This window comes from Mus pahari, chromosome 14, assembly GCF_900095145.1.
Source record: "Mus pahari chromosome 14, PAHARI_EIJ_v1.1, whole genome shotgun sequence".
In the NCBI taxonomy this organism is placed as follows: domain Eukaryota; kingdom Metazoa; phylum Chordata; class Mammalia; order Rodentia; family Muridae; genus Mus; species Mus pahari.
The window spans coordinates 46,694,266-46,711,841 of NC_034603.1; the positions used below are offsets into that span (position 1 = coordinate 46,694,266).

Here is a 17,576-nt window from a genome sequence, read left to right on the forward strand (position 1 = left end):
TGTGAGNAGGCACCATGAATCTAGAGCAACTCTACTTGGGGTTTTAAAAATTTTTTTTTTTTTTTTTTTTTTTTTTTTCATTTTATTTTATGTGTATGGGTATTTTGCCTGCACCACATGTGTGCAGTACCTGGCCAGAAGAGGGCACTATATCCTCTAGGACTAGAGTTACAGAGGATTGTGAGCTGCCATGTGGTTGCTGGGAATCAAACCAAGATCCTCTGGAAGAGCATTCAGGGCTTTTAACCACTGAGCCATCCTTCCAGCCCCCTGCTTGGCTTCATTGTGGTTTGAGACCTTGATTTCTCTCTAACCTCTTTTTGGCTTTTTGTTTTGAGACAAGGTCACCCAGGCCGATCTTCAGTCACTCTGTCGTCTAGGCAGGCCTTAAACTCAAGTCAACCTCCAGAGTATCTGTGCCTATAGGCCTGTATGGCTAACTGCATAGGGAATTTTAATTTCGATCTTTCCTGGGCTAACGATGGTGGCTACCGGAGGCTCTTTTGAAGCTGGACCGCAGCAGCAAGCTACAGCCTCAGCCAGCTGTGGCAGCTACAAGGACTTAGAAGCTGTCACCACAGTGTGTCGTATCGTCAAGCTCTGATGGTTGGGAGGCAAAGTGCTTTATCAAAGAGACTTGAGATGCAGTCTCACGTACCCTAGGCTGGCCTCAAACGCGCTATGTAACCTCTGATCTTCTTGTCTACCTCCGTAGCGCTGGGGTGACAGGCGTGAGCTACCACATCTGAGTCGTTTGGTTGTCTTTTTTTAAATGTAGTACTGGGCATTGAACCCGCAGGGCTTGGTGCATGCTAGACCAGCAGGCAAGGCTAGCTGAGCTACACCCCAGACCCCATTCGATGTGTTCTTGACTGAGGACACTTTCATCTTGTGATGGGCCCATCAGCATGGAGCCCTATCATGAGTCCAGCCACAGCTGTATATGAGTTTTAAAGCGTGTGGCTTGACTCATGAGCCTGACATCAGGTGGCAGTTGCTGACCTTGCTTCATCCTTCCCCAGGAATGCCCCTCCCCTGGCCAACTTGAAACTCTCTTGAGATTCTTTGCAGCTGTCCTGACTCCCATCTGAGATTATAGATGTCTAGTGCTTCTCGTATGCCAGGCGAGCACTCCACCAAGTGAGACTCCTTTAAGTTTGTATTTTCTTTACCTGAAACAAGATGGTGCAGTGTGAGCTGCCCACACCTGGGGCTCTCTGTCGGCCGGCGATGCATGGAGGCCTGTGCATTCGAATTTCTGGATGCTGCTTTTAGGACAGTGGCTCTCAACCTTCCTAATGCAGGGACCCTTTAATACACTTCCTCATGTCGTGGTGACCCCCCAACCACAGAGTTACTTTCATTACTGCTTTATAGCTGTACGTTTGCTACTGTTTGAATCGCAATGTAAATATCTAAAATGCATTATCTGATAAGTGACCCCCCCCGAGGAGGGGGGGGGAGGAGACACATAGGTTGAGAACCTGGGAACCTCTCATGTGACGCAGGTTGGCTGCCATATGAGTGGCCACGGTGATGGCCTAGGTCTCTAAGTCTGTGGACTTGGGCCCGTGTGAGTTTCTGCAGCAGTCAGTGAGAACATTAGGAGCAGGGGCAGAGTCATCGCATACATAGATCACCGGCCCTCCAGTGCGACACTCCCCGCTCTCCTCTGCTGCTGCATCTCAGTCCATTCCATATTCTTCTCCTTCAGAAGCAGAATGTGACCATCATGGACCACCACACAGCCTCAGAGTCCTTCATGAAGCACATGCAGAATGAGTACCGGGCCCGAGGAGGCTGCCCGGCAGACTGGATTTGGCTGGTCCCTCCTGTATCCGGGAGCATCACCCCTGTGTTCCACCAGGAGATGTTGAACTATGTCCTATCTCCATTCTACTACTACCAGGTCAGGGAGAAGCCTCCCCCCCCCCCCACACCCATCTTATAGCTCAGCTGTGGAGACTCTGTAGTGTGAGGACCCAGGGTTGTACATGCCAGATGAGTGCCACCTTGGGCTCTCTAATCTAGTGTACCCGATAAAAAGATACTAAAAGCAGGTGGGCCTCTACCTTCTGTGACCATGACCAAGGAAGCCAAGTGCCCACTGCTGTGTGGCTCATGTGGGGCCCAGGAAGCAGTACCCTGAGCTTTGGCTAACCCTTGGTGGGGTGGGCCTCTATGAGTGCGTTCGAGGGTCCTCGGCCTCTCCAGCATCCCCCAGCCCACGGCCAGCCAGAACCCCACCCCCAACTCTCCTTCCCTTCTGCAGATCGAGCCCTGGAAGACCCACAACTGGCAGAATGAGAAGCTGAGGCCCAGAAGGAGAGAGATCCGATTCAGAGTCTTGGTGAGGTATGTGGAAGTGGGCATGTCCCTCTGTCTGTACTGTGTCCCTTTTACTGAGGCAGCCTCCCGACTCCACCGTGAAGGGCAGGGCATACGGAGAATGACCTTTATGGTGTTGGCTCCCAGAACTCTAGTCATCAATTCTGATTTGTTTCTGTAGTTCGGATTTGCCAAAGAGACTGAGTCAGGATGCACAGGGGCCACCAGTCAGAAAATGACAAGTAGAGGTTCTTCCCCCCACCCCAGGGCTATCCCTGTTCCATCTCTTCTGGACGCTAACTCACCACTCACCTGTCTGTTCATCCCCACAGAGTGGTGTTCTTTGCTTCCGTGCTAATGCGAAAGGTCATGGCTTCCCGGGTTAGAGCCACAATCATCTTTGCTACTGAGACGGGGAAGTCCGAAGCACTAGCCAGGGACCTGGCCAACTTGTTCAGCTACGCCTTCAACACCAAGGTACCCACTTAGGTGGAAGGAGTCTGGGGTGAGTGTAAGCGGCGCCCTGGGAGCTGGGGGCTGATGTCCACGGTTGTCACACAGGTTGTCTGCATGGACCAGTATAAGGCAAGCACCCTGGAAGAGGAGCAACTACTGCTGGTGGTGACAAGCACATTTGGGAATGGAGACTGTCCCAGCAATGGGCAGGTGGGTGGCCGGGGACATGGCAGAGGGGCTTGGGAGGACCAAGGAAAGGGTCTGGGGGACTCAGTGTGACACTTTGGGTTCTTATGCCATTTTCCCAATGGCACACAGTGTTTTCCTGTGAATTGACCAACTCTTATTTGTATATGTTTAGGTTATTTGAGGAGATTCGTTACATTTATTTATTTATTTATTTATTTATTTATTTATTTGTGTGTGTGTGTGTGTGTGTGTGTGTGTGTGTGTGCGCACAAGTCTCAGCTTGCATGTTGAGGTTAGAGGACAACTTGCAGGAGACAGTTCTTACCTTCTGTAACGTGAGTCCCTGAGGTTTTCAGGCATGGTGGCACTTTTACCTCCTGAGCCATCACTGCAGCCACAACCTACTTTAAATTTTTTTTTCAAAACTTCTTATTTAACTGGGCATAGTAATATACACTTGCAATCCCAGCACTTGGCAGTAGAGGCAGAAGGATCACAAATTTGGGCACAGCCTGGACTCCATAGGAAATCTTGATTCAAATTCCCCCACAACAAGGATTCGTCTTTAGGGGCTGGAGAGATGGCTCAGCAGGGAAGATGGATTGAGGCACTTCCAAAGGACCACAGTCCAGTCCCAGCATCTATGTCAGGTGGCTCACAGTCTCCTATAACTTCAGCTCTAGGGACTCCAACATTGTCTTCCGGTCTTTCTGGGCACCCACACTCTGTGCATAGGCTCACTCTCTGACACAAAAAAAATTTTTTAAAGATTTATTTATTTATCTATCTATCTATTTATTTATTTATTTATTTTTAGTAAGTGAGTACACCGTACAGATGGTTGTGAGCCTTCACGTGGTTGCTGGGAATTGAATTTTTAGTACCTCTACTTGCTCCAGTCAGCCTCCCTCGCTCTAGCCCAAAGATTTATTTATTATTATACATAAGTACACTGTAGCTGTCTTCAGACACACCAGAAGAAGGAGTCGGATCTCATTACGGATGATTGTGAGCCACCATGTAGTTGCTGGGATTTGAACTCAGGACCTTCGGAAGAGCAGACCTCTAAGCCACCTTGCCAGCCCAACGTAAATCCTTCTTTAAAAAGAATTCATATTTTTTTTTAAAAAAAAAAATGTATTGGGGCTCGAGAGATGGCTTAGCGGAAGAGCACTGACTGCTCTTCCAGAGATCCTGAGTTCAATTCCCAGCAACCACATGGTGGCTCACGAGCATCTGTAATGGGATCTGATGCCCTCTTCTGGTGTGTATGAAGACAGCTACAGTGTACTCATGCATATGATAGATAGATAGATAGATAGATAGATCTTTTTTTTTAGATAAATAAATCTTAACAAACAAAAACTGTATCATTTTCACAAAGGAAAAGAGGGCCAGATATGTGAATTTCGTCTAGCTGGCCTCACGCAGGCCTGCTTAGCCTTGTGCTTTTTGAGCAGAGACAAGTATGAGAAAGATGCTAAGGCTTGGTCAGCACCAATTTGAGTCAGACTCTCCCGTGCTGGAAGGATACAAAGGCCACAGAGAAGAAAGTGCACGAGAAGAGATTACAAAAGGCTTAGCTTCCCACGGTGTGATAAGTCCCACACCACCTGAGACGGTTTCCTGGAAAATCTGTTATTTTAGAGAATCTGCTATCCCTAGCGACTTCCAAGCAAGAAGCTAGGTTCATTGTCCTTTTGAGGAACCTCGTGTTCTTCCAGAGCTAAATGGGGAGGCCAGGGACTTCTGGGTCTTCCACTGAGGGGCAGGGCCCACGTGAGCTGGTTCAGGTGGAGTGAGGGACAATCTGGACTTGTCCTGTGGCTCCCCCCCTAGGATCCGGATTCTTTGCCTGCTCAGTGTGGCCAGCGTGCTTTTGTAGCTCCTGGCCTGAGAACCCCGGTTGCTTGTCTTTTGTAGACTCTGAAGAAATCTCTGTTCATGCTGAGAGAACTCAACCACACCTTCAGGTGAGGCAAGCTCCCATATCCCTGCCTCCTGGGCCCCAGTCTGGGGTCAGACCAAGGAACAGGGTGTGCATAGGACGTCTTCTCAGACATGTCCAGGGGCAGACAGAGTTCCGGTCTGAGATTTGTCTTCTGAATGGGTTGAGGATCAAGACGTGGAAACTGAGTCCTTCATGCAGGTTTGCGGGCCTAGCGTCCACTGGTCACATGACCAAGGAAGGCCAGGCTACTGTGTGACTCAGTGGGCGTGGGTCTGTCCTTGCGGACCATGGGCACTGATGCTGGCCATCCTGAGTCTCCGTGTGTGTCCTTCTTGGCAGGTATGCTGTGTTTGGCCTTGGCTCCAGCATGTACCCTCAGTTCTGCGCCTTTGCTCATGATATCGACCAGAAGCTGTCCCACCTGGGAGCCTCTCAGCTGGCCCCAACAGGAGAAGGGGACGAACTCAGCGGGCAGGAGGATGCCTTCCGCAGCTGGGCTGTACAAACCTTCCGGGTGAGACACGCTGTAGTGAGTTTGTGCCAAACACATCTGGGCCCGGTGTCCTGGGTGTCATGACCTCTGCCAGGTGTAGGGCGGGGGTACGGGCCTGGCATCTCAGGTCAAAGCTGCTTCCCCAACCCCCACCCCACCAAGAAGAACGTCACTCTGGTGTGCTGCTTCAGGTGGAGGAGATGGCTGATCATCTCCGGCCCTGACCTTGTGTCTCCAGGGCTCTTCCTACTGATAGACTTGGCTACCTTGTAATAGTGAGGTCTTCCTCAGTCTTCCAGCTCTGCAAAGGAAGGGACACAGGACACACCGCTGAGCTCTCATGACCTGACTTTATCTTCTCAAGTCTTTACTCTCTGGGTTCCTCCCTGCTGCTGAAGGAAGCTTAACGCTGAAATGAATGGGCAGCCATGGGAAGCCCAGCTGACTTGGTTCCAAGACTCGGGTCTCCTCTATGAGCTTTTCTATCAGGATAGGGAAGCCCCAGACATCCCTTGCTATGTGGGAGGGGATAAATATAAGATGACAGCTTTACTATCCAGTAAAATAGCACTAACCACTGTGTGCCAAGCCTGGGCTTCTCTGAGCGCCTCCAGCCCCCTTCAGATGGCACGCTGTGATGAGACGTTCTGGGATGCCGCCATTCAGTATTTGACCCATGGTAAGGGGTGGTGACGGTGACGATGAATGCCATTCTGCCTAACTTTCCAGGCAGCCTGTGAGACCTTTGATGTTCGAAGCAAACATCACATTCAGATCCCGAAACGCTACACTTCCAATGCAACATGGGAGCCACAGCAATATAGGCTCACCCAGAGCCCAGAGCCTTTAGACCTCAACAGAGGTAAGAGCCCCTCCGTACCCTCCTGGCCTTCCCTGCTTGAGCTGAGGCTATCTGAGCCCTGAACCAGGAATCCACTATGCCCTTCTAAATGAAAGAAATCACCTGGAACTGCCAGGCAGCTGTCTCCCTGGCCACAGAGCCTCTTGGTACAGAGCTTCTGGCTCTGAGGAAGAGTGGGTCAGGAGCCCTAGGAGAGTAGTAATGGGCACAGGGGTGGGAGGTGGCGATATCTGTGCCAGGCACTGTGCCAGCTTCTTGGCCCACATGAACTGCCCACCAAGGCTAAGGTAGCATGCAGGGATGCTCAGCTCAGCATCTGGGGCTCCCCCTAGCACAGCACAGGAGCTCTGTACCATCTCTGTCTCTCCAGCCCTCAGCAGCATCCACGCCAAGAATGTGTTCACCATGAGGCTGAAATCCCAGCAGAATCTGCAGAGTGAGAAGTCCAGGTAAGGATGGGCAGGGATGCTTGGCTGGTACCCAAGATTGCCCTCAAGATGCTTCTAGTGGCAGAAGTGTGGCCTAGTCCTCCATGCTCCCCGCACTGCGAGGGAATGCTGTAGCCAAATCCCTCGGGGAGTGGTGAGGGTCCCCAGCTGAGGGGATGGCTTGTCACAAGCTGGCTGGTGACCACACTGGTGGCAGGGGAACACCTATCCTGGGGAAGCTGGCAGTCACCCATGGCTCCCTTTTCTTCTGTAGCCGCACCACCCTCCTCGTTCAGCTCACCTTCGAGGGCAGCCGAGGGCCCAGCTACCTGCCTGGGGAACACCTGGGGATCTTCCCAGGCAACCAGACCACCCTGGTGCAGGGAATCTTGGAGCGAGTTGTGGATTGTCCTACACCACACCAAACTGTGTGCCTGGAGGTTCTGGATGAGAGTGGTGAGCCCCTGGCCCTGGACAAATCTCTACTTCCCTCAGTCCCATCCCTGAGGACTGGGCCTGTGTCTGTCCTGATCTACTCCCATCCCAGCTCAGGGGAGAAGCTTTCTGGCCTTCACTGGTAGTGATGCCTCCCCCTAGCCTTGGAGGAGGCATCTCTGGAGGAGCAAAACCTGGCAGTGTCCATCATCATCTGGGAGAAAAGGAGTCAGCCTGAAACTTAGAGACAAGAGACTTGCATCCTTGGGTCTGTAAGAATACAGATGTGGTCCAGATGAGATGCATTAATAACAAAGTCCTTGTCTCTAGAAGGAAGTCGGGGGAGTGGAGAGGAGTTAAAAGCAATGTGCTAACACGCACTAAATGTGCCCAGGAAACGGGCACGGGGCCAGCGATTTCCCAAGTGGAGCTTTTACTCATCGCCAGTGCCAGCACAGACTATGTCATCATACCTGTTTCTCAAGAAGCAGCTGGAGGTCACAGGGATTTGGACACTCCGCTGAGAAGTGGGAGCCAGAGTTTGCGCCTGGGTCATGCCGTGACTCTCCGCATGCTGCCTCTTGGGACTCCTGAAGCCCAGCCACCACAGTTTACATTGATCTGTTAATATCCCAGGAGGCTGTAGCCATAAACCTCTCTCTAAAGGAGCAACCAGCCCCTGGGGCATATATCAATCTCCAGTAGACTTAGTCACTACGTCTGAGGTTCACCTGGGGGTGTCAGAGGCTCACCTGGGGGTGTCAGAGGCTCACCTGGGGGGTCAGAGGCTCACCTGGGGGTGTCAGAGGCTCACCTGGGGGTCAGAGGCTCACCTGGGGGGTCAGAGGCTCAAGTGTGGGCAAGTACAGAAGGATGTGCTTAGTCTCGGGACAAAGCCAATATGGGTGCCCACCTACCCTGGCAGCCCTGTCTCACCACCGGCTCCTGATCTTTGCCCTTTCTGGAGCAAAGACGTCAGAGTCTTCCCTCCCTTGCAGGTGGAGGATAAGCCATCGTCTGAGAGACCCAAGCAGGGCTTTCCCCACCCTGACACCTTTCTTCCTTCCATTCAGGCAGCTACTGGGTCAAAGACAAGAGGCTGCCCCCCTGCTCACTCAGCCAAGCCCTCACCTACTTCCTGGACATCACGACCCCTCCCACCCAGCTGCAGCTCCACAAGCTGGCTCGCCTTGCCACGGATGAGGCTGACAGGCAGAGATTGGAGGCCTTGTGTCAGGTGAGGGTCTGCCTGGTGGATGAGACAGGGGCATTTCAGTGGAGGGAACAGTGCCCAGAGCTGAGTTCAACCTCTGAGGCTATCTTCCTGAGTCCCTAGGTGTGCCTTGTCCATGTCAGGTGGGGGCTCCATCTCTAGTACACAGCAGTATTGAGTGAATGAGTTTCTCCGGAGTCAGTATGCTGTAACCTGTATTCATTACACGTCTCTTTTCCGTGGCTAAAAGCATGACAGGAGGAACTTAAGGGATGGAGGGTTCATTTTGGCTCATAAGGGTCCAGTCCATCATGGTAGGGTGTCATGACAATAGGAGCGCGAGTGACAGATCACATTGCTCCTGGAGTGAGAAAGCAGGAAAGGGGGACGCCGATGTCTCTAAAGTGCCAGCCCGTAGGAATCAGGGAGGGTCTTCCCCAGTCAAACCTCTAGAGAAACACCTTCACCAAGGTGTGTTTCCATGGTGATCTGAAATCCAGTCAGGTTCACTGTGAAGAGTTATAGCCAAAGTGCACTTCCGTGGAACCTGACTAAGGGGAGAAGCTCCATGGTTGGCCTTTGTCTTCCTAAATGTGGAACAAGCTTGGCGATGGGCAATTGGGTGTGCTGGCAGGTGGGGATCTGAGTTAATGAGTTCGTGGGGGTGATGCATTAAGTCACTTGCAACTTCAGAGTCCATGTCTTTGTAAGAGGCACTGGACACCAAGTCACAGGACACATTGTCACTGTCTCAGCAACCTTATGTGAATGGCTGCATCTGCCACACTGCACAAGGACTAGGGTTAAGCTAGGAGGGACATCTGGCCATGATTTGAACCCAGATCCAATTGGTTCCAAGTTACAGTATAATAGAGAAATTAGCCCTGCTGGGTTGGGTGGTGTATGCCTGTGATCCCAGCACGCAGGAGGCTGAGGAAGGAGGATAGTGAGTTAGAGACAAGTCTGAGTCAACAATGAGTTCAAGACCAACCTGGGCTATGTAGCAAGACCATGTCTCTACATCCTCCCCAAAGAAAGAGGGCACCGAGCCCTGCCCATGAGTCACTGACATTGGGGAGGCTTCTGTGTTTTGATTTTTTGTCTTTGTTTTGTGGGTACTAGTGTTTGCCCTCAGACCTGCACACATGCCAGGCTTACCACTGAGACAAACTCCTATCTCTTCTCTGACTTTTTTTTTTAAAGATTTATTTATTGTAAGTACACTGTAGCTGTCTTCAGACACACCAGAAGAGAGCATCAGATCTCACTATGGATGGTTGTGAGCCACCATGTGGTTGCTGGGTCTTGAACTCAGGACCTTTGGTAGAGCAGTCAGTGCTCTTACCCACTGAGCCACCTCACCAGCCCTCTTCTCTGACTTTTAACTCTGAGGCAGGGTCCCACTAAGTTATCTAAGCTAGCTCTCAATTCGGTCTCTAACCCGCGCTGGTCTTAAACTTGGAATCCTCCTGCATCGGCCTTCTAAGTAGCTGGGGTTGTAATCCTGCCCCACTGTCATCTTAATCCTATCCTTAGTAGAGTTCTAGGCACAATTGAGAAATGCTACTAGCTGCCCCAGGTCCTTGCTTCCAGCCAGCAGAGTAGCCTCAGCACCCTGGACAGCGCCCGTCTTTGGACGCGTTTGTTGAAGGAATGGATGGATACTGGGTGGGGCAGCTCCTTCACACATGCGCGCGTGCGCGCGCGCGCACACACGCACGCACGCTCGCACGGCAGGTCTTCCAATCCCTCACCCTGCCCTTGCCTTTCAGCCCGCAGAGTACAATGACTGGAAGTTCAGCAACAACCCCACGTTCCTGGAGGTGCTGGAAGAGTTCCCTTCGTTGCGCGTGCCTGCTGCTTTCCTGCTGTCGCAGCTCCCTATCCTGAAGCCCCGCTACTACTCCATCAGCTCCTCCCAGGACCACACCCCCTCGGAGGTTCACCTCACTGTGGCTGTGGTCACCTACCGCACCCGAGGTGAGACAGGCAGGCTCCGGTGTCATCTACACCTGTCCTAGGGACAGCTGTTCTCTGTTGCTTTCTGTTGCTGTGACCAACATTGTGACTGCTATCGCTTTAGGGGAAGATCCAATTTAGGGGTTTAACTTACAGGTTACAACTGTCACCAAGGAAGCCAAGGCAGGAGCCACGGAGGAACGTTGCTTATTGGCTTGTTCTCTCTGACTTGCTCAGCTGCCTTCCTTACACAGCTCAACATCACCTGCCCAGGATCAGCACTGCTCACGGTGGGCGAGGCTCTCCCCCATCAACTAGCAGTTAAGAAAGCACCCCACAGACATGCCCATAGGCCGATCTGATGACAAGTCCTCAATTGAGGGTCCCTCTTCCCAGGTGTATCAAGTTGATGGCCAAGGCTGGTCACCACAGCAGCTGTTCAACACCTTGGGGCTTTGTCAGCTACACGCTGCAGTGACAGCCACCTGCCAGAGTTGTCAGTGATATAAGATGCTGTGTAGGGCACAGTGTCACAAAGCAGGAGGGAAGCTCGCTCCTTTGTTTACCATCCAGACCTGTGGGAGATGACTTCCATGTGTATTTTTACGAGGGAGGAAAAGAGGCACGGAGAGGTTAACCCACTTGCTCAGGGACACCTGTCATTAACTAGAGACACAAATTCAGGGAGTTTAGCAACTGAAGCTAAGAACTGGGCCATTATTACAGTCTCTGGCTGTTGAGCAGGCTCAGACGTGAGAAGTCTTGAATGTGTAGGGAACCTAGTTACTTTTGGTCATCCTAGTGATGCAGGGAACTTTTTCTCGGTTTTTCATTCCCTCAGTTTTCCCATCCTGTGGTGGCCGTGTCTCACCTCCATGCTAGGGGCCACAATGGGTGTGGAAACTACAGACAGGCCCTGCCCTCACAGAGCAGCCAGAAAGTCAAAAAGAGTTCAGGCGTGGACATACTTGGACATATGTGTGTGGGGGTGCCCAGAAGCCCCAGGTATCACGAGGGAGGGAGTGGGGTGTGTGTGAAGCTGCCCTAGACTAGAAGGTCCAGTGTTCTGGGCTTGGATCCTCCACTGGATGGACCTCTCTGTTCTAACCACTGTAACTGAGCTCTGTTTGAGCTGGAAGGGCTGGAAAGGGTCCACATCTCCAAGATCTCTCTCCTTTGCAAAGAGCGAAGTTTGTAAATACTGGACAGAGCCTGTGTCTGTCCATCCTCACTGACCATACCTCATCATTGAATGAGAGAGGAGATGCGGGTGAGCCCTGACAAGGCTGGTTCATGCAGAACAGAACCAAACAACTATTCCAGTTGCTAAGGGCCTCCCTTATGTGTCAGGCCATGGGGAAGTGAATGTAACCCGGGGGACACTGGGGTCCCCACAAGCCCAGGAAAGGCTTCTGGGGAAGACTGAGATGCCAGAACAGACAGGGGGAGTGGAAGACCATCCCTCACCCAGAGTTCCTACCGGCAAAGGCCTCCTCCATGAGGACACTCAGCAATGGCCAGCCCTGGGGACCATTTCACATCGCTCTGGGCAGAGGCTTGGTGGGGAGAGGATGTTGGGAGGGTCCCTACACAAACACTTGGGAGATGCTCTAGCTTAAGACTGATGAACCGGAGCAGGAACCTGAGTCCACCGTGACTTTAGTCATCCGCTCCATTTCCTTCTGTGTGACTCAGTTTCTACAATGGCAAAGGGGCAGTTGCTCACTTCCTGCCTTCCCTGACTGTGTAGACAGTTGGGAGAGAAGGTAACTCATTCAGGAACCAATCACCCAACGGGGCTTGACACCGTAGGAAGAACACCCCGCTGGGTTGTCATTCAGGAACCAGTCACCCAAAGGGGCTCAACACTGTAGGAAGAACACCCAGCTGGGTTGCATGAAGGCCACGGGCTTGTTAGTCAGGCCTGTGTTATACTTGCAGATGGTCAGGGTCCCCTGCACCACGGTGTCTGCAGCACCTGGATCAGTAACCTGAAGCCCCAGGACCCAGTGCCCTGCTTTGTGCGAAGGTAAGCACCCACTCAGGGCCCTTTGGAGCCCCCGGCCTCTGGGGATTTTGCAATGCAAGGGAAGGGTCTAAGACTGAGTCTCCTCTCCACCCATAAAGGTTTAGGGGGTAATTCTTTGTCTCCTCGTTTTGCCATCTGACTACAAGGTGTAGTGGAGTCCTTGACAGGGATACGGTGATGCTTGTGGTGGGATCCAACGAGACTGGCCCAGTGTGGGGAGAGGCTATGCCTGGGCCGGGAAGATGAAGCTGTGTATAGGTCCCCGCCAGGCGCCCAGGTCCCCAGCCCTATCCTGCATGTGCATCTGCAGACCAAGGTCTTTCTCCTTCTGTATCCCTGTAGTGTCAGTGGCTTCCAGCTCCCCGAGGACCCCTCCCAGCCTTGCATCCTCGTTGGGCCTGGTACGGGCATTGCCCCCTTCCGAAGTTTCTGGCAGCAGCGGCTCCATGACTCCCAGCACAGAGGTACAGTTCTCACTCAATAGGGAGTGTGCCTATCACTCTGACAGGCCTGATCATTACACAGGCACATCAAATTACTACCCCATATCCCATAATCAGGTACACAGATGTGGAGTGTTTGTGCCCTGCCCACTCCACATCTCCATGTTTCCTTATGAATTTTTAATGTATCTAGAGGAGTGTGTGTGTCCTGGTGTGCATGTGGAGGTCAGAGGTCAACTTGCTTTACTTCTTCTGGGAACCAGGTTCGGCTTGTCAGGCACAACGACGACAGCAAGCACCTCTCCCCGCCAAGCCATCTCATCAGCCCATTTTGCTGGGTTTTAAATACTTACCTTGTTGAAAAGCCTGTGTAGAGGTGTCCCCCAGAGTGAAGGGGGAATGGGAGTAACAGACTTTAGATGAAGACATTTTCTTTTCATTTGAGAAGTAACCGAGAAGGTTGGACAACTCTGTCTGGAATCCTCCAGATGAGGCTTTTCTGGAAGAAACCCTTAGCAATGTTTGACCTTCAAGACCGTGAACATGAAGTCCAGCACAGCCAATAGCATCAGGAGGTTGTCGGGATATCCTGGATGCCTGAGACCTCGGCACTTATATTTGATGTAGCAGCTGGGTCAGGGGAGATGATTTTCACAAAAGAAGGCCACGAGTTTCTGATAGTCCACTAAAAGAATGTCTTTAGCATGTTACACTCACTCACACACACACACACAGACACACACACACACACACACACACACACACACACCTATAAGTATTTGAGACAAGGTCTTGCTATTGTAGCTCTGGATGAACTGAAAATTCCCTATATAGACGAGGCTGTCCTCGAATTTGCAGGAAATCAATCCTCTTGCCCCTAATTCCCAAGAACTGGCTATAATAAGGCTATAATAATAGTTTAAAAGAAGAAGTAAAATTAAAATGAAATATGTCAAATAAAAGAACTAGCAATGTGTGGGCATAATCAGAACTGATACTGAACTTCTTTTTTCCTGAACCATGTTTTTTAAGAGTGCCACCATTAGCTACAAACCGGGGATAATGCCAGATCAGAAACCTACCCATTGGGTACCTGGTGCTCATAGGTTGCCCTCTGGTGGCCATTGTGGTAACTGCAACCTTCTGGATCTTCAAGGGCTCAAAGGAGGCCACATGACATTGGTGTTTGGATGCCGGCACCCAGAGGAGGACCACCTCTATCAGGAAGAAATGCAGGAGATGGTCCGCAAGGGAGTGCTGTTCCAGGTGCACACAGGCTACTCCCGGCTGCCCGGCAAACCCAAGGTAAGTACAGCCACCCAGCAAGCTGGCAGAGCGTGCATGATGGCTACTGCCCAGGCCATACAGACCTTCCACTCCAAGCCTGCAGTGAAGACAGTTGCACAGTGGCAGGGAGAGATGAAGAGCACTATGACAACACCAAGCTCACTGTAGTTTAATCTCCACAGTGCAAACACCTGCAGGTGCCCAGCATCTCTGGGACGCAGGGTTGTGCAGTGCCGGCTTTACACTTAGGTCAGCAAGACTGGAAGGTGGAGCTGATCCCACCAGGGCCCTCAAGTTGGCACTCTGCTCCAGGGGCATGAACAGTGCAGACAGACTTTCCACTCAGAACCGTGTGAACATTCCCTGAAGACCCCCTAAGGCTGGACCACTGGTCATCGTATATGAAAAACAAAAACAAACAGACTCCTGACCAACTGCAGGACCTTCTTTATAAGTGGAGAGCCTAGGAGCCTATACCCGAGCTACAAATCAGAGCTGGGCTAATACATACTGGGAAGCCCCCTCTTTCCAGGGTGTAGGCAGGCACATCTCAGAGCTGTGGGCAGAGCTATAAACTTGATGTCTGTTAAGTGTGGTGAACTCAGGGAACCTCTGTGGGTTCCACTGGCCAGGAGGACAGGATACTTGTGTGTCCTGAGCTGAGGTCCTGACTGAAGCCCTCAATGGCCCTCTTCCCCTCCCCATGGCCAGTGTGCCTGACCACAGTGACACCAGCATCCAGGGCTGGTCCCACCGCATCCTCTGCTTTTAGGTCTATGTTCAGGACATCCTGCAGAAGCAGCTGGCTAACAAGGTACTCAGCGTGCTCCACGGGGAGCAGGGCCACCTCTACGTTTGTGGAGATGTGCGCATGGCCCGGGATGTGGCTACCACGTTGAAGAAGCTGGTGGCCACCAAGCTGAACTTGAGTGAGGAGCAGGTGGAGGACTATTTCTTCCAGCTCAAGGTATGGGAGCTGGAGTGGGACCCTCCAGAGGGGAGTAGACCTAGGTCACATGCCTTGGGAACCAGGACCAGAGATGCAGAACTATGAGGGGGGTGCCCTGAGACCCTCTGCACCACTGCAGAAACCTGAGGCCGGCTGGGCTCCTGGAGCCTGGTCTTTCCATGCCACAGTGGTTGCCAGCTAGCTGAGAAATCAGGCCAGTGTGTTCCATTTCTCTATCTGTGGGATGAAAACAGCAGTCTCTGCTCCCCACATTCCTGCCTCAATGCCCATAGAGCATAACAGAGCTGTGGAGGCCTGTCCCCTACTGCCTATGGGGACAGACACTTACTTACAATAGGCCGCCGGCTAGGTGCCCTCATTTCTCACAGGAAGGACTCTGGTAGCAGAGTCTGCCTTGTGCCAGGTGCTCACCAATGATTGCCTCGTGACCTTTCCTTCTGCCCTTCTAAGGGCTTTATGAGGGATGAATGACTGCTACATCATTTTGCAGATGGAAGGAGCCCTGGTTGCCCCAACAGCGAATGCGAGAGCCCAGACACATGGCCCCTCTCTCCTTTTCCCTCTCTCTGTCTCTCTGGTCCCTAAACCTGCCTTTAAGGCTCATAGTTATGCTCCACATCTATATTAAGCATCTACTATGTGTTAGAGGCAAGAAGCAGTCAACAAAACAGGTGAAAATGTTGTCAATACCACGATAGATCACAGAGCACACCTGTATCATCAGCACTGGGGAGGTGGAGGCCCAAGGGTCAAGAGTTCAGATCGTCCCTGGGTTTCACAGTCAGGTCCAAGGCTGGACTGGGCTACATGAGATCCTGTTTCAAAAGTACAAAAGCAACAGGCCTACCTAAATGTAGCTTACGTTCTGGCAGGGTTGATCAAATCAAGCAAGTAGGATGTGTGCTGCTTTGGGTAAGATGCAGAACAGCAGCTCAGAGCTGGGGTGTTCATGGTTTAATGAGGTTTGGGGGAAGGGGTCCCTGGGAAGTGACATTTGAGAAAAATACCTGAAGAAGATAAGAAAGAAGCCTTGTGCCCACTGAGACAGAGGTCTGGACTCTTCTACCCAGCAGCCGCATGTTCAAAGGTCCTGGGGTGCGGACTATTCTGACACATGTGATGACCAGCAAGGGCATCGTGGGTACTTCCCAAAATGTGTTCAGGGCTTGCCAGAGGTGTTCATGGATGTTTGACATCATTAACAACGGGCTGTAAGGAGCAGGTGGGGCAGAGACAGGGCACACCTGTCAGTCGTAAGGCTTTAGGGAAGCTGAGGCAGGAGGGTGGTAAGTTCGAGTCGGTATGGGCTGCCTAGGGCCGTAGAGATGCAGAAGACATACCTGTAACATCAGCTCCAGGGGATCTGGTACCCAAATCTAGCCTCTCAGGATACATCACGCGTGCACACACACACACACACACACACTTGAAAATAAAACTGTAGCCAGACATGGAGGCACATGCACACCTTTAACTCTAGCACTCAGAGGCAGGAAATGAAATCCTTTATTTATTTATTTATTTTAATTTAAAAAGAGAAAATTAGTCCCAGTGGTATAGCTCAGGCCTTGCCTAACCTAGTCTATAAAAGGCCCCAGGTTTGATTTCTAGTACCAAGGGGAAAAAGATTCCAAGGCCAGATCATTTGGTACACACGTGCACATCCACAAAGAGCAACAGGTGCCTGTTGTGAGATTTCTCTCAGAGCCCTCAGCCTGCTGCTGACTTCAAGGCCTGGAGAATGGGAGGCACACACTGCCTGCCCTGTACATCCTGATCTCAAAGCTCACATCCGATGTGGGATGAGCACTAGGCAGGTAGTGGGACCGACATCCATCCACGAAGCCTGAGAAGAGGACGAGGTGGGCCACACAAGGGCAGAGGAGAAACCAAGCCCGGGTGTAATGGCAGCCATTCAGACAAGGCGCTAGACACAGGGCTAGGGAGCGCCTGTGTCACTAGGAAGCTGTGACAGCCCCAGGGTTTTGTCCCAGCCTAGACATGATAACTGACAGGTGGCTGGGCCAGCAGGGTGACACTGTGACCTTTGTTTCCCCTCACAGAGCCAGAAACGTTATCATGAAGATATCTTCGGTGCAGTCTTTTCCTATGGGGCGAAAAAGGGCAGCGCCTTGGAGGAGCCCAAAGGCATGAGGCTCTGACAGCCCAGAGTTCCAGCTTCTGGCACAGAGTAAAAATGATGGTGAGGGGCTTGGGGAGACAGCAAAATGCAATCCCCCCCCCCAAGCCCCTCGTGTCATCCCCCCTCCTCCACCCTACCAAGTAGTATTGTACTATTGTGGACTACTGAATCTCCCTTCTCTCCTCCCTCCCCTCTTCTCCCTTCCCTCTCTTGTTCTCCCTTCCCTCCCCTCTCCTCTCCTCCTTCCCTTCTTCTCCACTCCCCAGCTCCCTTCTTATCCTCCTCTCTTCTTTGCCTCTCACTGTTGGAGCTGAGAGCAGAGAAAAACTCAACCTCCTGACTGAAGCACTTTGTGTGACCACCAGGAGGCGCCATGCCGCCGCTCTGATA

General features: G+C 51.9%; 1 protein-coding gene across 1 annotated transcript in view; it reads left to right on the forward strand.

Moving 5' to 3' along the window:
- Positions 1-17,231, forward strand: part of Nos2 (nitric oxide synthase 2) — a 35,344-nt gene extending 18,113 nt beyond the window's left edge. Inside the window, exons 11-26 of the mRNA XM_029546001.1 lie at positions 1,715-1,909; positions 2,273-2,355; positions 2,661-2,805; positions 2,890-2,994; positions 4,897-4,946; positions 5,264-5,438; positions 6,147-6,279; positions 6,650-6,728; positions 6,982-7,163; positions 8,216-8,379; positions 10,128-10,335; positions 12,256-12,343; positions 12,686-12,807; positions 13,943-14,091; positions 14,846-15,040; positions 17,107-17,231. Of these exons, the coding sequence (XP_029401861.1) occupies positions 1,715-1,909; positions 2,273-2,355; positions 2,661-2,805; positions 2,890-2,994; positions 4,897-4,946; positions 5,264-5,438; positions 6,147-6,279; positions 6,650-6,728; positions 6,982-7,163; positions 8,216-8,379; positions 10,128-10,335; positions 12,256-12,343; positions 12,686-12,807; positions 13,943-14,091; positions 14,846-15,040; positions 17,107-17,205 (2,172 nt within the window). The 3' untranslated portion in view covers positions 17,206-17,231. The remainder of the gene's footprint in view (positions 1-1,714; positions 1,910-2,272; positions 2,356-2,660; positions 2,806-2,889; positions 2,995-4,896; positions 4,947-5,263; positions 5,439-6,146; positions 6,280-6,649; positions 6,729-6,981; positions 7,164-8,215; positions 8,380-10,127; positions 10,336-12,255; positions 12,344-12,685; positions 12,808-13,942; positions 14,092-14,845; positions 15,041-17,106) is intronic.
- Positions 17,232-17,576: the final 345 nt, after the last annotated feature.